Source organism: Nomascus leucogenys, chromosome 2 (assembly GCF_006542625.1).
Source record: "Nomascus leucogenys isolate Asia chromosome 2, Asia_NLE_v1, whole genome shotgun sequence".
NCBI classification, from domain to species: domain Eukaryota; kingdom Metazoa; phylum Chordata; class Mammalia; order Primates; family Hylobatidae; genus Nomascus; species Nomascus leucogenys.
In genome coordinates, this window is record NC_044382.1 from 83,705,695 (window position 1) to 83,732,420 (window position 26,726).

Sequence of the window (26,726 nt, forward strand, 5' to 3'; positions counted from 1 at the left end):
TAGTTTAGGGTGATCCTGTAAGTAGCTTCCAAAGTGAGACACTTTACGAGTGAAAAGTGTTGTTAACAATTACCATGGGACAACAGGTGTAAACCTGGACTGTCCCAGGCAAACCAAGAGATATGGTCACGCTAACCCAGAGTTTTTGGACTGCAGCTCTATTGACATTTTTGACTGGAAAATTCTATTGTGGGGGCTGTCCTGTGTGTGGTGGGCTGTTTAGCAGCATCCTTGTAGGAATTATGCATGCCAGCAGGAATCCCCTGGTTGTGACAGCCAAGAATGTCTTCAGGCGTGGCCAAAAGTCCCTACCAGTTGAGAACAACTGCTAACCTAGTCAAAATATCGTGGCCTCATATTTGGAAGCCCTGCCCTCGTGAATTTGATTTGGGAGATTCTGTTTGAAACCTCTGTTTTCCCTGTTCATGGAATCTTAGACACACAGTTATTTTATTTTATTATTTTATTATTTTTTGAGATGGTGTCTCGCTCTGTCACCCAGGCTGGAGTACAGTAGCGTGATCTCAGCTCACTGCAACCTCCACCTCCTGGGTTCAGGCAATTCTCCTGCCTCAGCCTCCCAAGTAGTTGGGACTACAGGCATGCGCCACCACGCCCAGACAATTTTTATATTTTTAGTAGACACAAGGTTTCACCATGTTGGCCAGGCTGGTTTCAAACTCCTGACCTTAGGTGATCCACTCACCTCGGCCTCCCAAAGTGCTGGGATTACAGGTGTGAGCCACCTCACCTGGCACGTTTTGTCTTTCTTTCTTTTTTTTTTTTTATTATACTTTAAGTTCTAGGGTACATGTGCACAACGTGCAGGTTTGTTACATATGTATACATGTGCCATGTTGGTGTGCTGCACCCATTAACTCATCATTTACATTAGGTATATCTCCTAATGCTATCCCTCCCCCCTCCCCCCACCCCACGACAGGCACCGGTGTGTGACGTTCCCTTTCCTGTGTCCAAGTGTTCTCATTGTTCAATTCCCACCTATGAGTGAGAACATGTGGTGTTCGGTTTTTTGTCCCTGTGATAGTTTGCTGAGAATGATGGTTTCCAGCTTCATCCATGTCCCTAAAAAGGACATGAACTCATCCTTTTTTATGGCTGCATAGTATCCCATGGTGTATATGTGCCACATTTTCTTAATCCAGTCTATCATTGATGGACATTTGGGTTGGTTCCAAGTCTTTGCTATTGTGAATAGTGCCACAATAAACATACGTGTGCATGTGTCTTTATAGCAGCATGATTTATATGATTTATATGTACTCAATAATGGGATGGCTGGTTCAAATAGTATTTCTAGTTCTAGATGCTTGAGGAATCACCACACTGTCTCCCACAATGGTTGAACCAGTTTACACTCCCACCAACAGTGTAAAAGTGTTCCTATTTCTCCACATCCTCTCCAGCACCTGTTGTTTCCTGACTTTTTAGTGATCGCCATTCTAACTGGTATGAGATGGTATCTCATTGTGCTTTTGATTTGCATTCTCTGATGGCCAGTGATGATGAGCATTTTTTCATGTGTCTGTTGGCTGCATAAATGTCTTCTTTCGAGAAGTGTCTGTTCATATACTTCGCCTACTTTTTGATGGGGTTGTTTGTCTTTCTGGATTGACAGTTCCATGGATTTCTCATTGCATCTCTTTTTCAGAGTCTCTAAAGTGTTGGTCAACTTTCGGAAGCATGCCCCTGAGTCCTACCAAGTTAATTCTGCTTACTCACTATCATCTTTATTTTAATTCAAACTTATTTTAAACCAAACCATCCCAAACACATCCTCCAATTTTGGGGAAACCTGTCCAGCCATTTTTGTGTCATTTGATTACAGGCAGAGAAAATTTTGATTTTATTTAATAGATTTTAGGTTAATTCATCCCAGATTTTCATCTTAAGATTTAGGCATAGAATTTTGGAGCTTGAAGAAGGGATAGGAATCACAGGCGTCTCCTTTGTCTGTGGTTTTGCTTTCTACAATTACAGCTACCCGAGGTCAACTAAGGCTGGAAAATATCAAGATATTTTGAGAAAAACAGAGAAAGAGACCACATTCATATTACTTTTATTTTTACATTATATTGTTATATGTTCTATTTTATTTTCAGTTATTGTTAATCTTTTGCTGTGCCTAATTTATAAATTAAACTTTATCATAAATATATATGTGTGTATAGGAAAAAACAGTATATAAAATGTTCAGTACTATCTGTGGTTTCAGGCATTCACTGGGGGTCTTGGAACATATCCCCAAGGGTAAGGAGGGACTATTATAATATTTGTTGCACATGCACTGTATGTCAGGCACAGCATTAATTCATTTGTGTATACTTTATTACAGTTAAGCATTACAACAATCCTATGAGGTGTTAACGATCATTTCCACTTAAAATTAAAGACACTGGGCCTGGCCTAGTGACACATGCCTGTAATCCTAGCACTTTGGGAGGCCAAGGTGGGTAAATGACTTGAGGCCAGGAATTCGAGAGCAGCCTGGCCAACATGACAAAATTCTGTCTCTACTAAAAATACCAAAATTAGTTGGGTGTGGTGGCACATGCCTCTAATCCCAGCTACTCCAGAGGCTGAGGCAGGAGAATCACTTGAAGCTGGGAGGAGGAGATTGCAGTGAGCTGAGATCACACCACTGCACTTCAGCCTGGGTGACAGTGAGAGTCTGTCTCAAAAAACATAATAAAATAAAATTAAAGACACCTGTGATGGTTAATACTGAGTGTCAACTTGATTGGATTGAGGGATACAAAGTATTAATCCTGGGTATGTTTGTGTAGGTGTCGCCAAAAGAGATATTGAGGAAGAAGCAAAGGTGGAAACCCCTGATAAACCTATCAGATCTCACGAGACTTATTCACTATCACAAGAATAACATGGGAAAAACCAGCCCCATGATTCAATTACCTCCCCCTGGGTCCCTCCCACAGCACGTGGGAATTCTGGGAGCTACAATTCAAGTTGAGATTTGGTGGAGACACAGCCAAACCATATCATTCTGCCCCTGGCCCCTCCAAATCTCATATCCTCACATTTCAAATCCAACTATGCCTTCCCATTAGTCCCCCAAAATTTCAACTCATTTCAGCACCAACCCAAAAGTCCACAGTGCAAAGTCTCATCTGAGACAAGGCAAGTCCCTTCTGCCTATGAGCCTGTAAAATCAAAAGCAAGCTAGTTACTTCCTAGATACAATGGGGGTATAGGTATTGGGTAAATACAGCCATTCCAAATGGGAGAAATTGGCTAAAACAAAGGGGTACAGGGCCCATGCAAGTCCAAAATCCAGTGGGGCAGTCAAACTGTAAAGCTCCAAAATGATCTCCTTTGACTCCAGGTCTCACATCCAGGTTACACTGATGCAAGAGGTGGGTTCCCATGGTCTTGGGCAGCATGGGAATGTGTGGTTGGTTTTAAATGTGAGGACATGCGATTTGGTGGGGCCAGGGACAGAATGATATGGTTTGGCTGTGTCCCCACCAAATCTCAATTTGAATTGTATCTCCTAGAATTCCCACGTGTTGTAGGAAAGATGCAGGGGAGGTCATTGAACCATGGGGGCTATTGTCCCGTGCTATTCTCATGATAGTGAGTAAGTCTAACGAGATCTGATGGTTTATCAGGGGTTTCCACTTTTGCTTCTCCCTCATTTTCTTTTGCCACTGCCCTGTAAGTAGTGCCTTTTGCTTCCCGCCATGATTCTGAGGTCTCCCCAGCCGTGTGGAACTGTAAGTCCGACTAAACCTCTTTTTCTTCCCAGTCTCGGGTATATCTTTATCAGCAGTATGAAAATGGACTAATACAACACTGATCCTTGAAATAGTGAACTATCTTGTCTAAGTTTACACTGCTAGGAAGTGGTGAAATTGAAATTCAGATCCAAAATTCTGAGTTCTCTTTTTAATGTAACTTTTTGCCACATTGTATTTCTCTTTCCTGGCTTGAGCTAAATTTTTAAAAATGCTACTATGTCTTCATTTGCCACCTTGACTCATCTGATTTGGTTGACTTGTGTTTGTGTGTTTGATTTCACACTCTTCAATATGGAAGATATTTAAATGTCTACAAAAAGTATGATGACTTATTGGATAACACGGCGGAGGAAAACATCACTGCGTTCCTGAAAGAAAATCACGACATTGATGATTTTGTGACGGTAGGAAATGCCACTTGAAATTTTATACCTTGGCGACGTGTGCTGCAGACAATCCAATGAAGAGTTAGTGTCTCTTTGGTGCATAGATCGTGCTCAGCATTGGACTAGGGTTGGCCAGGGGTTAGGCTGGGGGCAAATGGGAAAGGCTCAAGGGCAAATCAAGCTACTGAATGTGCTCCTTTCTGCAGAAGATCAATGCCATAAAGAAACGGAGAAATGAAATTGCATCCATGCACATCACCGTGCCTTTAGCTATGTTCTGCCTTGACGCTATGGCCCTAAATTATGATCTCTGTGAGCGAGCTCAAAATCTTAAAGACCATCTGATTCAATTCCAAGTGGATGTAAACCGAGACACCAATACCAGGTATCGTAATTCTGTGCAGACAAATAGCAATGGTATTTGGCACCAACTGGAGATGAAAAAGTGACCAGAACTTGCACCGTCCAGCAATGAACAGATTATTTTCTAGTTCAAGTTTTTTCTGCCCCTAAGTAAGGGTAGTGAGGAACTCAGGTTCAGGCTAGGAGGTGAACAGTCGAGAGAAAGCGACATGGGGGTTGGAGTAGGCGGGTGGAGAGCATTTGTCAGCAGTTCGTCTCTGATCCTGAAGCTTTTGTCTTCTTGCAGGCAAATTCAGGAGAATGCAAACTGCTTCCTGGGCTTGTCTGTCTGAGGTCACGGGCCTCTCTCGCTGTCCATCTAGCACATATTTTGAAACACGAAGTGCTTACAGGCACATTTTCCTTAGAATCGCTCCCAGGCAGGATTCTGCTGATAGGTCCGAGAATTCTGTTGTTCGATCTTTTTCTTTTTCGAAAGGAGGTTTCACTCTGTCTGGAGTGCAGTGGCCTGATCATAGCTTATTGTAGCCTCAAACTCCTGGGCTCAAGCAATCCTCTTGCCTCAGCTTCCTGAGTAGCTAAGACTATAGGCATCCACCATTATGGCTGGCTAATTTTTTGCTTTCTGAGACAGGGTCTCGCTATGTTGTCCAAGCTGGGTTGTAGTGGCTATTCACAGGTACAGTCACAGTGCACTGTAGCCTCAATTTCCTAGATTCAAGCGATCCTCCTGCCTCTATTTGCATATCATTTTTTTCCTTTTTTTAGAGACATGGTCTTGTTCTGTCCCCTGGAGTACAGTAGTGGCATGATCATAGCTCACGGCAGCCTCGACCTCCTGGGCTCAAGTGATCCCCCTGCCTCAGCCTCCTAAGTCTCTTGGGACTACAGGTGTGAGCCACCATGTTTGGTTCCATTGTTCAATCTTAAACGCTATATTATGCCTTTATTTTACTGATAACTACGTGTTAGACAAGATGTTTTTGGTTGTAATGGATAGAAGCTCAAACAGACTAGCTTGGGTTAAAAAGGAAATTTGCGGCTCACATGTTGAAAAGTTTGGGGTTTCTAGCTTCAGGCCCTCAACGCTGCAATTAGAATGCAATTCCCCTCTCTCTGCTTGGCTTTCCTCCATGTTGGCTCCATTCTCTAACAGGTTCTCTCCAGTTTATGGGCTTCCGCAGCTCCAGGCTTACATCCTCCTGGGTTCCTATCCAGAGGAGGCAAAAAGTTGCTTTTTCTACCATCCTTGGAAAAGTCCTGGCCCATGTGAGGTTGGCCTGACTTGGGTTGTTTGTACAACACTGAATCAAACACTGGCCAAGAGGATGGCTTAGATCTGGCTGGTGTTCCCATCCCTGGGGTGGGTGTCAACCCCACCTAAACCACATGAACTGAAAGGGGTGGGGGTCCCTGAGAAGACATAGGTGTTGTTACAGAAAGAGGTAATGGATGCTTGGCTGAGATGGCAACTGCCTTTTACTGTGTCTCTATTTGAAGGTTAGAAAATCGTTATTCCATGTTATCCTAGCTCTCTTCCTGAAAGCACTTTAAACTATAGACTAAAATGATTTAGTGGCCAGGTGCCATGGCTCACATCTATAGTTCCAACATGAGATTACGTTTACTTTGGGAGGTGGAGGCAGGAGGATTGCTTGAGCCCAGGAGTTTGAGACCAGCCTGGGCAACATGGGAAGACACCGTCTCTACAAAAATAAAAATTAAGAAATTAGCCAGGCATGGTGGCATGTGCCTCTGGTCCCAGCTACTCAAGAGGCTGAGGCGGGAGGATCACTTGAGCCCCAGAAGTCGAGGCTGCAATGAACCATGTTCACACCACTGCGCTCCAGCCTGTGCATCAGAATGAGACTGTCTCAAAAAAATAAAAAAAAGAGAGAGAGAGAGAGATATGGAAGTTCAGGCAGGAGGATCACTTGAGCTCAGGAGGTCAAGGCTGCAGTGAGTTATGATTGAGCCGCTGCACTCTAGCCTGGGCCACACAGCAAGACCCTACCTCAAAATAAATAAATATAAAATAAAATGATTTAGTAATAATCACCACTATTAATATTATATTATATACTATACTATTCATATATGTGTAATTTTAGCATTTTATAGTACTTTAAGTTTTACAAAATACATATCAGAAAATCATCAGCAAATTAATAATAATACTAGTGGCCGTCTTCCCAGCACATGGTATAGTCTAGGCACCATATAAGTACCCTGAATAAAATAGATCTAATCAGGAACTCACAACAGCCCCAAGAGGTTGTTCATTATTTTCCCCATCGTGTTGATGAAGACACTGAGACTCTGACAGGTTAGGCAGTGGCATATCTGGGAATTAACCCATTTTGACCTCAAAGTCCATGTGCAAGCAGCTTTCTCACTCATTGATGAAGAGGTCAGATTCCTGGTTTTGGAGCCAGAATAGCTGGCCTTGCCTCTTGGATCGTCAGTTTCTCTTTTTCTTTTTCTTTCTTTTTTTTTTTTTGAGATGGAGTCTCGCTGTGTTGTTCAGGCTGGAGTGCAGTGGCATGATCTTGGCTCACTGCAACCTCCGCCTCCCAGATTCAAGTGATTCACCAGCCTCAGCCTCCCGAGTAGCTGGGATTACAGGTGCGTGCCACCACACCCAGCTAATGTTTTGTATTTTTAGTAGAGACAGGGTTTCACCATGTTGGCCAGCCTAGTCTCAAACTCCTGACCTCAGGTGATCCGCCTGCCTTGGCCTCCCAAAGTGCTAAGATTATAGGCATGAGCCACCGTGCCCAGCCTGGATCTTCAGTTTATTTGCCTATAGGATATGGGTTTGGGACGAGGACAGCAAAAGGTTTTCAGCCTTCACACTACTCGGACACACTTTTTTAAAAATTGAGACAGGGTCTTACTCTGTTGCCCAGACTGGAGTGCAGTGGCGTGATCAAAGCTTACTGCAGCCTCCACCTCCTGGGCTCAAGCCATCCTCCTGCCTCAGCCCCCAAAGTAGCTGGGACTACAGATGCACACCACTACACCTGGCTAATTTTTACATTTTTTGTAGTGATGGAGTTTCGTCACGTTGCCCAGGCTGGTCTCAAACTCCTGGGCTCAAGCAATCCTCCCACTTCAGCTTCCAAAACTGCTGGGATTACGGGCATAAGCCACCACACCCAGCCTACTTCGAGACTTTCTTTGGAAAGATTGAGCCATGTATTTTTTTCCCTTAAGCAATCATCCATTTGTTCCTGTGCCTTAGTTGATCAGTGCATTCATCCTTATCCAAATAAATGTATAATGTCCTTAGGTCTTTTTAATATAAATGAAAATAAGAGCCTCATTCTGAACCCAGGAATATCTAAGAATGCAGACACCCCAGGTTGGCAGCTGAACTCCAGGTTGGTGGCTGACTTCTGAAGTTTCTGTCTGCCTTAAAAATAAAAATAACATCAACAGGGCTGGGCGCAGTGGCTTACGCCTGTAATCCCAGCACTTTGGGAGGCCGAGGCAGGTGGATCATGAGGTCAGGAGATCAAGACCAGCCTGGTCAAGATGGTGAAATCCCGTCTCTACTAAAAATACAAAAATTAGTCAGGTGTGCTGGGGGGGCAGTGCCTGTAATCCCAGCTACTAGGTGTGTCCGGAATTGGTGGGTTTTTGGTCTCACCGACTTCAAGAATGACGCCGCAGACCCTTGCTGTGAGTGTTACAGTTCTTAAAAGGCGGCGTGTCCCAAATTTGTTCCTTCTGATGTTCGGATGTGTTTGGATATTCTTCCTTCTGGTGGGTTTGTGGTCTCGCTAGCTCAGGAGTGAAGCTGCAGACCTTCGAGGTGAGTGTTACAGCTCATAAACGCAGTGTGGACCCAGAGTGAGCAGTAGCAAGATTTACTGCTAAGAGGGAAAGAACATTAGCTTCCACAGCGTGGAAGGGGACCCGAGCGGGTTGCCACTGCTGGCTCGGGCAGCCTGCTTTTATTCTCTTATCTGGCCCCACCCACGTCCTGCTGATTGGTAGAGCCGAGTGGTCTGTTTTGACAGGGCACTGATTGGTGCGTTTACAATCCCAGAGCTAGACATAAAGGTTCTCCACCTCCCCATCAGATCAGTTAGATACAGAGTATGGACACAAAGGTTCTCCAAGGCCCCACCAGAGCAGCTAGATACAGAGTGTCGATTGGTGCACTCACAAACCCTGAGCTAGACACAGGGTGCTGATTGGTGTGTTTACAAACCTTGAGCTAGATACAGAGTGCCGATTGGTGTATTTACAATCCCTGAGCTAGACATAAAGGTTCTCCACGTCTCCACCGGACTCAGGAGCCCAGCTGGCTTCACCCAGTGGATCCCGCACCGCCCGGGGGCTGCAGGTGGAGCTGCCTGCCAGTCCCGCGCCGTGCGCTCGCACTCCTCAGCCCTTGGGTGGTCGATGGGACTGGGCGCCGTGGAGCAGGGGGTGGCGCTCGTCAGGGAGGCTCGGGCTGCACAGGAGCCCATGGAGGGGGTGGGAGGCTCAGGCATGGCGGGCTGCAGGTCCCGAGCCCTGCCCCGCGGGAAGGCAGCTAAGGCCCGGTGAGAAATTGAGCGCAGTGCCGGTGGGCCCAGTACACGCTCCGCAGCCGCTCTGAGGGTGGGCCCGCTGCTCTGAGGGTGGGCCCGCCAAGCCCACGCCCACCCGGAACTCCAGCTGGCCCGCAAGCGCTGCGCGCAGCCCCGTTTCCTGCTCTCGCCTCTCCCTCCGTCCCTCCCTGCAAGCGGAGGGAGCCGGCTCTGGCCTTGGCCCACCCAGAAAGGGGCTCCCACAGTGCAGCGGGGGGCTGAAGGGCTCCTCAAGTGCCCCCAAATTGGGAGCCCAGGAAGAGGAGGTGCCAAGAGCGAGCAAGGGCTGTGAGGACTGCCTCCACGCTGTGACCTCTCATAGAGAGGCTGAGGGAGAGAATTGCTTGAACCTGGGAGGCGGAGGTTGAGGTAAGCTGAGATCAGGCCACTGCACTCCAGCCTGGGTGACTGAGCAAGACTCCGTCTCAAAAAAGAAAAAAAAACCAACATGTCATGATCAAGTAATAATAACAAAACTGTGATATCATTGCTAACATTTGTTGAGGGCCACTCTGTGCTAGGAGTGGACGTATTGCAGATAATTTGCTTCTAATTGTAGTTAAGATGCTGAAGACCGTCCGTCATTTGCTTTTGCATAAGTTAGAGCGTATTCAAATTATCTGTATAACATCATTTTTCAGTCTTATGAAAAGTGGCCATTTAGACCTGGTTGTCCCAGTAATGGAACATTTTCTATGCCACCAGGAATTACCTGCAGCCCATGAGGATAAACTTACTGGTGTTCTGTTAAAAGCAATGATTAAGTCCGGGCGTGGTGACTCATGCCTGTAATCACAGCACTTCAGGAGGTCAAGGCAGGCAGATCACCTGGGTCAGGAGTTCAAGACCAGCCTGGCCAACATGGCAAAACCCCATCTCTACTAAAAATACAAAAATTAGCCGGGTATGGTGGCAGGCACCTGTAATCCCAGCTACTCGGGAGGCTGAGGCAGGAGAATTGCTTTGAGCCCGGGAAGCAGAGGTTGCAGTGAGCTGAGATATCACACCACTGTATCCAGCCTGGGTGACAGAGCAAGACTCTGTCTCAAAAAAAAAAAAAAGAAAAAAGATTAAAAATTAATTTAGTGCTCTATTTCAACACAAAATATGAGGGATTGCTGTTGGTGGTGCTGGTGGTGGTAGTGGTGGTGGTGGTGGTATTTTGGTCTAAATCTAGGTCCTGTGTATAAGAGGTAGTATGGTGTATTTGTTAAGAGTATGCAACCCAGGTTCAGATCTTGGCTCTGACACCTACATACAATGTTGCTTTTGATAATGTTACTCAGAGTCACTTTCTTCCATTCTAAAGTGTAGATAATAATAGTATCTACCTCTTAAAATTGTTGTGAGGATTAAATGAGTTAATATATGTAAATGATTAGAATGGGGCGTGGCACTTCATAATGGCTTAATACATAACAGGTATTATTATCATTACAACAGTTATTATTCCTGGAGTTTAGTGTGCATGTGAATATTATCCATCAAGGATTTGCAGGCAGGGAAAAAAATAAAAAAAATTGTTCTTTTTTCCAAGTAGGAATTATATCTTTTGAGCATGGAGTCTTACAAGAAAGTCATTTTAGATGGTGATGATGGTGATGATGATGATGATGACAATGGCTGTTTCTTTTCTGTAGCATTTGTAATCAGTACAGCCACATTGCAGACAAAGTCAGTGAGGTTCCTGCCAACACTAAGGAGCTGGTATTCCTCATTGAATTCCTAAAGAAATCCAGTGATGTCACTGTGTTCAAACTCAGGAGGCAACTTAGAGACGCAAGTGAACGGCTGGAGTTCCTGATGGACTATGCAGACTTGCCGTGTAAGTCCAATGCCATGTGTGACCATTGAAATGCATACCTATATGTGTATTTTATATTTGTATATATAACATTTCAAATAGTCTTATGTGTATTTATATATTTAGGGGCGAAGTGTTGAGCAAAATGATAGTTATATGAATTCTACCGCTAAATATCAGGAGAGCTGCCTTTCAAGTGCCCCCATATGTTAGAGGCACTAATTTTATACTCATATCCACAGTAATTTGAATCACACAAAAGGAATCTTGTTAGACACAAAGGAGACACAGATAGATACTTGACCTCCAGTCCTTTCTTTCTTTTTTTTTTTTTTTAGATGGAGTCTCGCTCTGTCACCAGGTTGGGTGCAGTGGCATGATCTCGGCTCACTGTAACTCCTGCCTCCCGGGTGCAAGCGATTCTCTTGCCTCAGCCTCCCAAGTAGCTGGGACTACAGGTGCGTGCCACCATGCCCAGCTAATTTTTGTATTTTTAGTAGAGACGGGGTTTCACCATGTTGGCCAGGATGGTCTCGATCTCTTGACCTCATGATCCGCCCGCCTCAGCCTCCCAAAGTGCTGGGATTACAGGTGTGAGCCATGGCGCCTGGGCGACCTCCAGTTCTTAGATCCCTGTCTTGGCATCTGTGTCTGGTGTTCCTGGAAAAGTCAATTCCAAATGCAGAATCATTTTTTTAAATGAGTAGATTTTACTTATCTGTAATCTTTTTTTTTTTTTTTTTTGTCGAGACAGGGTCTTGCTCTGTCACCTAGGCTGTAGTGCAGTGCCACTGTCAGCTCACTGCAACCTCTGCCTCTTAGGTTCCATCAATTCTCGTGCCTCGGCCTCCTGAGTAGCTGGAATTATAGGCACGTGCCACCATGCCCAACTAATTATTGTATTTTTAGTAGAGATAGGGTTTCTCCATGTTGGCCAGGCCGGTCTTGAACTCCTGGCCTCAAGTGATCTGCCTGCCTTGACCTCCCAACATACTGGGATTATAGGCGTGAGCCACAGCCCTGGCCACCCATCTGTAATCTTCATCAATCCCACTTTTGAAGAGGCTGAGACACTTTACTCATGTTCCTGCATATTGTAAAAGGAAAAAAGTAGTCAGGGCTCCTTGAAAGTTTGTTGGGCCAAGTTAGAGTTTTAAAGTGAGAAGCAGATTCTGAAGGAAAAGTTAATAATCTCTCAACAAGCCATTTTCTATCTGAAAATACCTGTGAATTACTTGGTGTTCACAATGTATGGATGTCAGGGGGAGGTTGTTGGGAGGGAGAGATGGGGACTGGGAGTGAAAAGTGGTTCCCTAACCAGCCACCTGCATGTTTGCGAGCGGTGTCCTCGACCCCTGGATACACCACGGACTCTCACCGTGGGCTCTGCCTCCTAAAATTCACAAAGGAAACCCAGGGTGGACATTTTAATTGACCAGAGTCATAAAATGGGTAGGGCATTTGGCTTTGATACCATGACTGCCATTTAACCTAAAGGGAAACCGACATGCAGATGAAGTGAAATAGTTTGAACTGTGGAACCAGAGCATCAACCTGGGTTTCTGACTTGACTCAGACCTAGCCTACGAAGGCAATCAAGCAGAGAGGTTAGAACGTAGGCTTTGGAATTAGACCTGGATTTGAATTCCTCTCTGCTGCCTTCTAGCAGTGTAACCTTGACCACTAGGCTCAATGGCTGTGTTTGCCATCTGTGCAAACAAGGATGATAATATCATCTACCTTCTAGCCTGGCCCTTAGTAAGTGCTCAACGAATGTCGCTGTCACTCATCCATGTGTTCATTGCCACCCCCACACCACTCCTGTTGACCTCTTGTTCTGTCTAATTAATTCGCCACATGCTGACCCGACCTATGCTAAACAGAGTCCTGGAGCAGACAGTATGTGTTTTGCAGATGAGGACATCAAATTGAACAGCACTCTGTTCCTCTGGCCAGACCAGATTGAAGATATCTTTGAAAACAGCCGGAACTTGCTGCTTCATAAGAGGGATCAGGCAGAAATGGATCTGATTAAAAGGTACCAGGAGAGTCTGGGATTGTTTTGGAAATGAGACCTGACTTCTTCACCCATGCTGCAGGTTCCTGGTTCTGTCTAAGCCATCCCCCACCCCACTCCACGGCAATGTGTGGGCGAAGTCTGAAAACAATTGGTGGAGAAGGCGTTTCCTTTGGTTTCCCACTGAGGGATGTTTTCTTTAAGACTGCTTCACTGTAATAACCTCTGCTAATGTCTTCCCTTCCTGCCTTGAATAATTGGAATTTGGTGGTGCAGAGAGAAAAAGGCAAAACTAGTGGCATGTCATAACGGCCTCCCCAATAATAATAGTGAAATTGTCAGCCTTACATTGGAGACCACAGATCTGTAAGATATCAAGACAGAGATAATAAAGGCATGGCAGGGGGGCTGAGAAATTGCCTATTTTGCAGCTGGTCTTGTTCAGAGCTAATGTGGCTGTAATCACTTATTCATTCATTATTTGTCAATTCAGTTGGTATTTGTTGTGGATTTTCATGACGTGCTATGCTCTATTCTAGAAATATATGTGTGTTTGGCTGCTAAATAAAGATTTTAATCCAGCGACATAGAAAATATAGACATACTGACAAATCCAATAATGTCAAGTGAAGTGGGCCAGTGCCATGAACATGGTTTTACACACACACACACACACACACACACACACATTCCAGGTTCATATTTTGATTATGACCTGCAGATTCATATCAATTACCCTGTCCCCTTCACATAAGAAACTCCCACTCCCAACTTGAGCTGCCATAATTCCTGCAAATACTTACAAGAAAGGACAAGAATAGATAAAAGCAGGGATTTCTACACCAAATGGGAGAGTTTTGGCTGAAGGGTCAACCCATGTAGTTGCTACCTGGAAAATATGGCCTAAGTGTGCTCCCCAGGGAGTGCAAAAAATTTGTGTTTGTGAGTGTGTGTGTTTGTGAGTGTGTGTGTATTTTCCTGCCTCCACCTGAATGGATACTGGCCCTGGAGCCCAGAACTTAGCCTGATGGAAGGAGTTGATTTCTTTTTAAATTAATAGACTATGTTTTAGAGCAGCTTTAGATTCGCAGCAAAATTGGGCAGAAAGTACAAAGAATTCCCATATACCTCCCAAATCCCCACCCTGCCCCCGCCAACACACACACACACACCCTCTACACCCTCTTCTATGGAACTGATTTTTTTTTCTGTAGGTTTTTGGGGAACAAGTGGTATTTGGTTACATGAGTAAGTTCTTTAGTGGCGATTTCTGAGATTTTGGGGTACCCATCACCTGAGCAGTATACACTGAACCCAATTTGTAGTCTTGTATTCCTTACCCCCCTCCCACCCTTTCCCTGGAGTCCCCAAAGTCCATTGTATCATTCTTATGCCTTTGCATCCTCATAGTTCAGCTCCCACTTATGAGTGAGAACATATGATGTTTGGTTTTCCATTCCTGAGTTACTTCACTTAGAATAATAGTCTCCTGGCTGGGCGTAGTGGCTCATGCCTGTAATCTCAGCACTTTGGGAGGCCGAGGCGGGCGGATCATGAGGTCAAGAGATCGAGACCATCCTGACCAACATGCTGAAACCAGCCTGGTGACAGAGCGAGATTCTGTCTCAAAAAAAAAAAAAAAAGAATAATAGTCTCCAATCCCATCCAGGTTGCTGCAAATGCCATTAATTCATTCTTTTTATGGCTGAGTAGTATCCACTCTATATATCTACCACTTTTTTATGTCTAACCAGAAAGTAAAATCATTTTTCCCCAGCAATTTCTTTATTTGCTTTTTAATATATTTTAACTTTTATTTTAGGTTCGGGAGTACATGTGCAGGTTTGTTATATAGGTAAACTTACGACTTGGGTGGCAAAATCACTTTTTTTGTTAGATAAATAAACAGAAGCAAGTTCCTTCATCTTTTTGAGCCTCTGTGCCCCTTATCCGGAGAACGGGATAGAATCAGACCCTCTCTCATGGTGCTGAAGGATGAAATGAGATGATCTGAGATTGTGCTTAGGTGGTAAACAGCACGTGGTAGGAATTCCAAAAGTATCAGCTTCCGTCTCCCTTTGAACAGGGACCCCTGTGGGGAGAAAAACCGCTTCTCAACTTCCAAGCTATCAATTTTGCATGCATGATTTTAGAATATTACCACAAGACCAATTAGAGACAGTAAGTGCTGTTGAAGTTAGGAGGAGTGAGGGGTGGCTCTGTGAGGAATGGGAACAATTGTCATTTATGACGAGAGGAGGAGAGTGTCCTCGTCTCCTTCTGAGGGGCGACTCTCAGCTTGATCTCATCCACTGATTCCCCAGCTCTTAACAGCAGGGGCCAGCAGAGGGCGGCTCTAGAAGAGGCTCAGCAGGGCAGCCCTGGGCTCAGCCCTCTCTTCGGTGAACCTTTAAATCCTTATGTCCATCATGTTGCATTAATCCTGAGAACAGCCTGTGAGATGGATTAAGCCATATTCATGCATCCATCCATCTCATGAGAAAACAATCATGCTTCCTCTGCAAGAAACCTGGCTTTATTTTCCCAGTCCACATTAATGATTTTGGGGTTCCATGCTGATTATTCTCCATTCGCTGTTCCTACCCCACCCTCCGGCTCTGTGCCTGGAAAATGATGCCCAATCTGCAGTGTTGGATTCTCTTGTCTGTTGGATCCAGGCTGAGCCCTGTCCATGGAGCTCTGCAGGAGGTGGGAGAGTAGCTAGCAAGCTTTTCCTCCTCTCCCTCCCTGCCTGGCCCTGGGGCTCAGAGGCAGTAGCTGCATCCCTCTGATGTCAATGCCTCCTCCTCCATGGTTCCAGTTTTCCATTGTCTCCAGCCTGGGGGTCTTAATGGCTTCCCTCTGATGCTAGTCTCTGGGTGCCTCACTGTCTGCTATTTGTTCCTTTAATCCTATCCATACCTCACCCCTGCAAGTAATCCTTAAAGTGTCTTTCTTTGAACATGAGAGTGAATTCTATTTCCTGCCAAAATCCTCCCCTTACACTCTAAATGGTCCTACAAATACAACTCTTATTCAACCTAATTTCCTGAGTGCCTACTATTTGCTAATGGTTGTATTATTCTATGGAATATAATATATTGGGATATATATATATATAGGAATTTATTTATATGAAATATGTATGGAATTTACATACACACACACACACACACACACACACAGCTAGTCACTGACTTAACGATGGTTCAACTTATGATACTTTGACTTTCTGATGGTGTGAAAGTGATACTTTGAATACCCATACAACCATTCTGTTTTTCACTTTCAGTACAGTATACAATAAGTTACATGGGATAGTCAACACTTTATTATAAAACAGGCTTTGTCTTAGATGATAACTGTGGACCAATGTGAGTGTTCTGAGTGCATTTAAGGTAGGCTTGGCTAAGCTGTGATGTTCAGTAGGTTAGGTGTATTAAATGAATTTTCAATTTCCAGTATTTTCAAATTGCAATAGGTTTATAGGGATGTAACCCCATTGTAAGTCAAGGAGCAGTTGTTTGTATGTGTGTGTGTTGTGGGGACATGAAAGTACTTTGGAAACTATAATGTACTTGGCAATTATAAGAAATTAGAAACCATAATAATAGTAATATTTTAAGGTAATCACTGAGCTTACATGCAGTTGTCCTCTGGGAGGAATTCAAAACTGCTTTCATCAGAGATTTTTATGTGAGTATAGTATTTGGAGCTTCAAAAAGAATTTAATGATGTGAAAAGGCACTCAGCAGCACCTAATTGCATGGACAACAGAAGAATAATAAGCGTTGCCCCTCTGCCCCGTCATTTCATCCATCTCAGTGGTAGCTTCCATGGTTCTGGAAGTTATATGAAATTTATACAATGGATAACTCAGGGATGTGAGCTGCTGCTCTCTGCCATAAAAGGGCAAAGGAAAACGCTTTGGCACCCTGAAGGAAGAAGGGAAGATGCCTTACTTACGGAGAGCACCCGACATTGTGTTTCACCAAAGCCTAAGGATTCAGATAGAACATGGTTCTTTGCTTATAGTGGATGTTCACCATTTTAATGAGTGAATGAATGAAACGTTTTTACACTAAGGATATTCTTGAAAATGAACACCAACCAGAGTCTAAAATTACAGCTTATTACAAAACAAAAATAAAAAGCTGAGAAAAGGAATGGAGGCCGGAATATGTGACTCATGCTTGTTATCCCAGCACTTTGGGAGGCCAAGGTGGGTGAATCACCTGAGGTCAGGAGTTCGAGACTAGCCTGGCCAACATGGTGAAACCACATCTCTATGAAAAATACAAAAATTAGCTGGGCGTGGTGGTGGGCACCTATAATCTCAGCTACTTGGGAGGCCGAGGCTGGAGAATCACTTGAAACCAGGAGGCAGAGGTTGCAATGAGCCAAGATTGTGCCACTGCACTACAGAAAGAAAAGAGAGACCACTTGAAAATTAATTCTCTAAATCGTGTTTAAGAAAAAAGCAACATTAAAACTGCCATAACATAATTAAGCATTCTTAGGATAACCAAATTTATGAAATGTCACTATAGCTGATCTCAATTAAAAGTTCCCTTATTTGTTCAAAGAGTATTGATTATTTGCTGTGCATCAGGTGGTCTAACTGCTGAAGACACAACAAGGAATTAAGGAGACAAGAAACATATTTATTTCCTTGAACAGAGCTGGGTAAAAATAAATAAATAAGTAAAAATCAACTGTATAGAGTTTACATTTTAGTGAATGTGAGCAAACACTTACGTATCGACTATTGTATCCCAGGCTTAATTCTGAGCTTTTTCTGTTGTTGTTCTCGTTGACTTTAACTATTAAGCTGGTATTTTTTCTATCCTTGTTTTATCTACCCGAGGCACAGAGAGTTTAAGTGACTTTCCCAAGACTACATAGCTACAAAGTGGCAAGGTGGGAATTTGAAGCTAGCTTGTTTGTCTCAAGACCCTGTCCACTTCACACTATATTATTCTGCCTCATTAGAAAAAGGGAGCAGTTCTCATTGAGACCTGCTCTGTTGATAATATGGACGAAGTCGGTAAATCTCTGGAAAGGTCTCTGCTGATCACTCTAGCTACAGTAGCCCTCCACTTCCGTCTGCTAGTCATTCTGCCCTGTTATATTTTCTTCAGAGCATTTATTACTAACAGAAATATTTTATTGTTTGTCCTGTCTATGGATTTATTCATCCATTCGTCCAACCGTCCATTCATCCATCCATCCATTCATCCATCCATCTATCCATCCATCCATCATCCATCCATCCATCCATCCATCCATCCATCCATCCATCCATCCATCCATCTATCCATCCATCCATCCATGTCTATTGTCTAGGTCTCCCTCAGTTAAAATACAAGCTCCATGAAGGTAGAGAACTTAATCGCATCCTTAACAAATATATTCCTGATGCCTAGGGCAGTTATAAAATATATTAGGCACTCAATAATAAATGTCTAATGGCTGAATGAATAAACAGTATGTATATGTGTACGTATATCTTACACGTATTTACCTGTACAGGAAAATACCTGGAAATGTTTAACCACCAACAGGCTCACAACAGCTCGATTTCTGGAAGGTGGTCTTATAGGTAGTTTAACTTATTTTTTCATCTTCATTTATCTTGAGAGAGAGAGAGAAAGATGGAGTGGGGAGGATTGGGGGAGTAAATCTGCAGGTAACTGATCAAATTCTCTGCAGGCTTAAATATGGGCAAGCAGTGCTGATGTTTTGAAAGTGCACAAAATGCAAAGTCCAAAGGTGACCAGGCTGTCTTTATTTTCAGATGCTCAGAATTTGAGTCAAGACTTGAGGGCTACCACAGAGAACTGGAAGGTTTTAGGAAACGTGAAGTGATGACTACAGAAGAAATGAAGCACAATGTTGAAAAGCTTAATGAGCTTTCAAAGAACCTAAATCAGGCGCTTGCAGAGTTTGAGGTTCGGGATCTTCAGATGGGGACTTATGACGCTGTGCTGGTCTATCGGTTCTGATCCTTGGTTGTGAATTTCCTATTTCCTAATAGCATCTACTAGGTGGATAGTATTGGTTAACTCATTGGCCAGTTCTTTCATTGGTACTTTTTCTTTTCTTCTTCTTTTTTTTTTTTTTTGAGACAAGGTCTCGCTCTGTTGCCCAGGCTGGAGTGCAGTAATGTGACCTCATCTTACTGCAACCTCCACCTCCTGGGTTCAAGTGATTCTCCTGCCTCAGCCTTCCAAGTAGCTGGAATTACAGGTGTGTGCCACCATGCCCAGCTCATTTTTTGTATTTTTAATAGAGAGTTTCGCCATGTTGGCCAGGGTGGTCTTGAACTCCTAACCCCAAGTGATCCACCTGCCTCAATCTCCCAAAGTGCTAGGATTACAGGCATGAGCCACCACACTTGGCTCACTGGTACTTTCAACTGCCTTTTCCCATATCCCTTCATGACACCAGACTTTTCCCTTTATTAGTTACTGAGCACCCAAAGAAGAAATTATAGTAAGGTAATTGTTCACATATATTGAGCATTTATTACGTGCTTAGCAATGGTCAAGAGCTTCATATACAATATTTCACTTAATGCCTGTAACACATCTTTGGGTTAGGTACTGTTATTATCCTCACTGATCCCTGAAGAGAACTAAGTCTTGGAGAAGCTAAGTAACTGTCCCCAAAGATCAGCTAGTAAGTTCTTTAACCATTAAAATTCTTACCTCCGAGGCAAGTCAGTACAAGGAGGTAACATCATATATGTAGCTAAAGTACATATGAAAATTATGAAAACGGAGATATGGCTGTCATAGAGTGGAAACAGAGATGATAGAGCAAGTAGCTGATTATCCTACAGTTTCAACCAGACAGACCTCAGCTGCCAAGGTCCTTGGAAGTGGCAGAGGGACATTCTTGCTTGAGTTCATGCTTTAGTTTCCTCTCTTACTCTCCAGATGAATAAGCATTTCCCTCCACTTGTTTTTCAAGGCACTGAGGAATTTGCCCTGGTGCCTTCTAGGGCTTAGGAGAACAACCCATCCCGTAAACAGCATCTCCTTTTGCCTTGCAGTTGATCAATAAGGAGGAAGAGCTATTGGAAAAGGAGAAGAGTACCTACCCTCTTCTGCAGGCCATGCTGACGAACAAAGTACCTTATGAGCAGCTGTGGTCGACAGCCTATGAGTTCAGCACCAAGTCGGAGGAATGGATGAATGGTATGTGGTGTTTTCACTCTGCTGGGACAGATGGGGATGGGGTGGAGGATCCACCCAGTCACTTCTGAAATACAGTTTGCACTTAAGAATCTGGCTGGACTTTTAATCAGATTCTGACACTCCAGATTAAGGCAGCCACAGTCAAAATTATCTAATGTGATAATAAAAATGGAAGGTGGAGAAAGAGCCAGATCTATTTCCAGGGTAAAACACAATAGGCAGCCACCCAGAGTCACGACTTAGATTTGCAGATGGTAGGAGAACAGATGGCAGTTTCATGATGGTGCTGCTTCAGGAAAGGCCAGGTGCCAGGGTGCCATAGACATCTGTAAACTACCTTTTACTCTAGGATCTGGGGTCCAGAAAGGTATTGAGGAGTTGGAATCAACAGGACTTAACAATTGATCTGATATGGGTTAAGGGGCAGGGAGGAAGAGGTTACTATCCTCTCAAAGGTAAGAATTTTATTGCCTCAGAGGTAAGAATTTTAATGCTTAAAGAACTTACTAGCTGACCTTTGGGAAAAGTTACTTAGCTTCTCCAAGACTTAGTTCTCTTACTTCAGGGATGAGTGAGGATAATAACAGCAAAGAACCAACTTCCAGATGACTGGCTCAGGCAATTTGGTTGGTATTACCATCACTGAACAAGAGAAGTGACAGATTTGTTGGGAAAAACAAAACAAAACAAAACAAAACAAAACAAAACAAACAAACCCCATCAACTTGAATACATGGAGTTTGAGGCACCTGGAAACAATCAAATGGGAATATTAAATAGCAGTTGAGTATATCAGTGTGGATTTTAGGAGAGAGATTTGGAGGGTAGGATTTATGTTGGGGAAAAATTGATGTGTAGATTAAAAGCAAAGCCATGAATGATACCACCTGTGGAGGGGGTTTAAGAACAGAGGACAAAATCAGAGATCCTTGTCTGGGTGCAGTGGCTCACACCTGTAGTCCTAGCACTTTGAGAGGCTGACGCAGGAGGATTGCATGAGCCCAGGAGTTCGAGACCAGCCTCAGTAACATAGTGAGAACCCTGTCTCTACAAAAAATAAAAAATCAACCAAGTGTGGTGGTGCACGTGTAGCCTCAGCTACTTGAGAAGCTAAGATGGGAGGAATGCTTGAGCCCAGGAGATCAAGGCTGCAGTAAGCTATGATCTGCTTACTACACCCCAGCTTGGGCATCAGAGCAAAACATTGTCTCAAAAAGAAAAAAAAAAAATCAGAGACCCTTAGGTTTGAGCCTTTAGCAAGTTTCTAGTGCCTCAGTATTTATAAACACAACAAGGCCGGTCATGGTGGCTCATACCTGTAATCCCAGCACTTTGGGAGGCCAAGGTGGAAGGATTACTTGAGCTCAGGAGTTTAAGACTAGCCTGACCAACATAGCAAGACCTTATTTCTACTAAAAACAAAAGGAAAAAGTTAGCTGGACATGGTGGTGTGCACCTGTAGTCCCAGCTACTCAGGAGGCTGAGGCAGGAGGATCGCTTGAACCTGGGAGGTTGAGGCTGCAGTCAGCTGTGATGGCACTACTGTGCTCTAACCTGGGAGACAGAGCGAGACCTTGTCTCAAAAAAAAAAGTATTTATAAATTACCAAGTGTTTTTATTAGAAATAGGTATTGCATTTTAAAAATATTTTACATTTTATTTTTAAATTTATATACATTAAAATGGACATTTTTGGCATACATTTTTATGAATTTTAACAGATGTTGACTTTCATATAAACATCACTACAATCAGAAAACAGAGCAATTTCATCAACTCAATAAATGTCTTTGGACTGTCTCCTTGTGGTCAAATCCTCCCCCCAGTTGTAACCCCTGGCAACTATTGATCTCTTCATTGTTCCTATAGTTTTGTCCTTTTGAGGCTCCTCCTGTAAATGGAATGATACAGTATGCAATGTTTCAAGACTGCTTCCTTCACTCAGCACACTGCCTTTAAGATTCATCCAAGTTGTTAGATGTAGCAATAGGTCATTTCCTTTTATTGCGAGTAGTATCCCATTTTGTGGATACCCCAGCTTAACCATTTACCCACTGTTTTCACTCTCAGACTATTATAAATAGAGATGCTGTAAATATTTATGTCAACATTTTTGTGTCAATATAAGTTTTTATTTCTCTAGGGTAAATGCCCAGGAGTGGATTGCTGAATTATATTTAAAGTATATGTGCAAGTTTATAAGAAAATGCCAAACTTTTGTTTTCCACAGTGGCTGTGCCATTGTGCATCCCTCATCAATGTGTGATAATTCCAGTTGTTCCACCTCTTCGCCAGTGTATTAGTCCATTTTCATACTGCTATGAAGAAACACCTGAGACCGGGTAATTTATAAAGAAAAAGAGGTTTCATGAACTCACGGTTCCACATGGATGGGGAGGCCTCACAATCATGGTGGAAGGTGAAGGAGGAGCAAAGGCAATTCTTACATGGTGGCAGGCAAGAGAGCATGTGCAGGGGAACTGAGCTTTATAAAACCATCGGTTCTCTTGAGACTTATTCACTATCATGAGAACAGCATGGGAAAACTCGACCCCATGATTCAGTTACCTCCCACCAGATCCCTCCCACGACATGTGGGGATTATGGGAACTGTAATTCAAGATGACATTTGAATGGGGACACAAACAAACCATATCAACCAGCCACTGGGTATTATTGTCCATATATATATATATATATATATATATATATTTTTTTTTTTTTTTTGAGATGGAGTCTCATTTTGTCACCCAGGCTGGAGTACAGTGGTGTGATCTTGGCTCACTGCAGCCTCTGCCTCCTGGGTCAAGCAATTCTCCCACCTCAGCCTCCCATTTAGCTGGGATTACAGGAGCGTGCCACCACACCTGGCTAATTTTTGCATTTTTAGTAGAGCCAGGGTTTCACCGTGTTGGCCAGGCTGGTCTCAAACTCCTGACCTTGGGTGATCCACCTGCCTCGGCCTCCCAAAGTGCTGGGATTACAGGTGTGAGCCACTGTGCTTGGCCTGTATTTTTTATTTTAGCCATTCTCATAAGTAGTTGTGGTGTCTCATTATGATTTTAATTTGCATTTCCCCAATGCCTAATCATCTTGAACATTTCTTTATGTGCATACCTGTCATTTGTATTATCCTCTTTGGTGAAGTGTCTGTTCAAGTCTTTTACCCATTTGTTTAATTCGTTGTTTGATTTCTTACTGTTGAGTTTTGTGAGGTCTTTATATATTTTGGATACAAGCCCTTTGTGAGATATGTGATTTACAAATATTTTCTCCAAGTCCATGGCTTGTTTTTTTATTCTCTTTATAGTGTCTTTCACAGAGAAAAAGGTTTTAATTTTGATGATGTCCAATGTATCAATTTTTCTTTTATGGATTGTGCCCTTGGTATCATCTCTAAGGACTCTTAGCCAAACCCTGGTCATGAAGATATTCTCCTACATTTTCTTCTAGAATTTTTATGGTTTTATGTTTTACATTTAGATCTATGGTCCATTTTGAGTTAATTTTTTTTAAATATGAGGCTTAGTTCAAGTTCATTGTCTTACATATAAATGTCCAACGCTTCCAGTAATTGGAAAAAATAAAATTTTTTTATCCACTTAATTGTATCTTTGTCAAAAATCAATTGTCCATATCTTTGTGAGTTAATTTCTTGACTCTATTCTGTTCTGTCAATCTATATGTCAAACCTTTCACTAATACTACATCAACTTGACGACTGTATTTTTATAGAAAGTCTTAAAATCACGTAGTGTGATTCTTCTAACTTCATTCTTCCTTTTCAAATTTTATTTTGGCTCTTCATTTTTCCACATAAATTTGAGAATCAGTTTGTCTATACATACCAAAAAACTCTGCTGGGATTTTGTTGGAAATGTTTTAAATCTGTAGCAATCAATTGGGAAAGAATTCACATCTTTATTATATTGAGTCTTCCAATCAATGGACACTTTACATCTCTTCAATTATTTAGGTCTCCTTTTACTTCTTTTTATCAGTGTTTTGCAGGTCCTCAGCATACAGATCCTGTGCATGTTTTGTTAAATTTATACATAGGTATTTCCTTTTTTGGAGCTATTGTAAATGATGTATGTTTTTGAATTTCACTTTTTGAGGTAAATACTATGAAGCACAATTGCTGGATTATATGGTAAGAATATGTTTAGTTTTGTAAGAAACTACCAAACTGTCTTTCAAAGTTGCTGTACCGTTCTGTATTTCCACCAGTATAAATGACATTTCCTGTTGCTCCACATCCTTGCCAGCATTTAATGTTGTCAGTGTTTTGAGTTTTGACCATTTGAATAGGTGTGTAGTGGTATCTATCGTTGGCTATTGTTGTTGTTATTGTTTTTAAATTGAGATGAGGGTCTCACTATGTTGCCCCAGCTGGCCTCAGATTCCTGGGCTCAAGCAATCCTTCCACCTTGACCTCCCAAAGTGTTGGGATTACAGGCATGAGCCACCACACCCAGCCACTCATTGTGTTTTAATTTGTAGTTCCTTAATGGCAATGATATTGAACATCTTTTCATATACTTATTTGCCTCCTGTATATCTTCTTAGGTTAGGTATTTGTTCAGAGCTTTTGCCTAGTTTTAAGTTTCAGGTTTTTGTTTTCTTAGTGTTGAATTTTTAAAAATTCTTTGTATATTTAGATAATAGTCCTTTATCAGATTCTTTTTTTGCAAATATTTTCTTCCAGACTGTGGCTTTTTTATTTTCTTGACAGCGTCTTTCACAGGGAAGAACCTTTTCATTTCTAGTTTATCATTTTTTTCCCATGTGTTGTGCCTTTTTTGTTGTAACTAAAAAGTCATTCTCAAATCCAAGGTAATCCAGATTTTCTCCTATGTTATCTTCTAGGAATTTTATAGTTTTCCATTTTAGATTTAAGTCTATGATCCATTTTGAGTTAATTTTTGTGATGGGTGTAAGATCCGTATCTAGATTCTTTGTGTGTGTGTGTGTATGGATGTCCAATTTTTTCATCTTTATTTGTTGAAAAGGCTATCTTTATTATATTGCCTTTGCTCTTTTATCAAAGACCAGTTGACTATATTTGTGTGGTTCTGTTTCTGGGTGGGTTATGTATTCTGTTCCATTGATCTATGTGACTTTCTTTTGCCAATACCACACTTTCTTGATTACTGTAGTTTTATAGTAACTCCTGAAGCTGGCTAATATCAGTCCTCTGACTTTATTTTTCTCCTTCAATATTGTGTTGGCTATTCTGGATCTTTTACTTCTCTGTGTAAATTTTAGAATCTGCTTGTCAATATCCACAAAATAACTTGCTTGGATTTTTACTGGGATTGTGTTGAATCTATAGATCAAGTTGGGAAGAACTGGCATCTTAACAATATTGAGTCTTCCTATCCATAATTATGGAATATCTCTCCATTATTTATATCTTCTTTGATTTCTTTCATCAGAGTTTTTTGTAGTTTTCCTCATATAGATCTTGCAAATATTTTGGTAGATTTGTGCCCAAGTACAAATTTAATTTTTAGGGTGCCAACGTAATTAGTATTGTGTTTTAATTTCTTTTTTTTTCTTTTTTCTTTTTCGAGACAGAGTCTCATTCTGTCACCCAGGCTGGAGTGTAATGGCGTGATCTTGGCTCACTGCAACCTCCACCTCCTGGGTTCAAGTGATTCTCCTGCCTTAGCCTCCTGAGTAGATGGGATTATAGGCACATGCCACCACACCCAGCTAATTTTTGTATTTTTGGTAGAGACAGGGTTTCACCATGTTGGTCAGGCTGGTCTTGAACTCCTGACTTCGTGATCCACCTGCCTTGGCCTCCCAAAGTGCTGGGATTACAGGCATGAGCCACTGTGCCCGGGCTATGCTTTTAATTTCAAATTCCATTGTTCATTGATGCTATCTTGGAAAGTGATTGACTTTTTAATGTTAATATTGTATCCTGTGATTCTGCTGCAATCACTTATTAGTTCCAGGAGTTTGTTTTGTTGATTCTGGTGGATTTTCTTTCTCTTTCTTTTTTTTTTTTTTTTTCCAATTTTTACTTATTTATTTTTAGTTGACAAGTAGTTACATATATTTATGGGGTTCAATGTGATATTCTGATCTATGTATACATCATAGAAAGATTAAATCAAGCTAATTAACATATCCATAACCTCACCAATTTATCACTTTTTTTCTGGTGATAACATTTCCAATCTATACTTTTAGAACTTTGAAATATACAAGACGTTATTATTATTATTATTTGAGATGGGGTCTTGCTCTGCCACCCAGGCTGGAGCACAGTGACATAACTTCGGTTCACTGCAATCTCTGCCTCCTAGGTTCAAGTGATCCTCCCACCTCAACCTCCTGAGTAGCTGGGACTACAGATGTCCACTACCACACCCAGCTAATTTTTTGTATTTTTGATAGAGACAGGATTTTGCCGTGTTGCCCAGGCCGGTCTTGAACTCCTGAGTTCAAGCAATCCACCTGCCTCTGCCTTCCAAAGTGCTAGGATTACAGGCGTGAGCCACCTCACCCAGCTTAAATATACAATAATTATTAACTGCAGTCACCATGCACTACAATAGATTACTAAAAATTATTTCTC

General features: G+C 42.4%; 1 protein-coding gene across 1 annotated transcript in view; it reads left to right on the forward strand.

Annotated features, from left to right (window-relative positions):
* The window catches only part of LOC100595944 (dynein heavy chain 3, axonemal), a 216,102-nt gene that overhangs the window by 35,050 nt on the left and 154,326 nt on the right, over positions 1-26,726 (forward strand). Inside the window, exons 13-18 of the mRNA XM_030799977.1 lie at positions 4,078-4,183; positions 4,372-4,550; positions 10,752-10,936; positions 12,830-12,953; positions 18,730-18,883; positions 19,990-20,134. Of these exons, the coding sequence (XP_030655837.1) occupies positions 4,078-4,183; positions 4,372-4,550; positions 10,752-10,936; positions 12,830-12,953; positions 18,730-18,883; positions 19,990-20,134 (893 nt within the window). The remainder of the gene's footprint in view (positions 1-4,077; positions 4,184-4,371; positions 4,551-10,751; positions 10,937-12,829; positions 12,954-18,729; positions 18,884-19,989; positions 20,135-26,726) is intronic.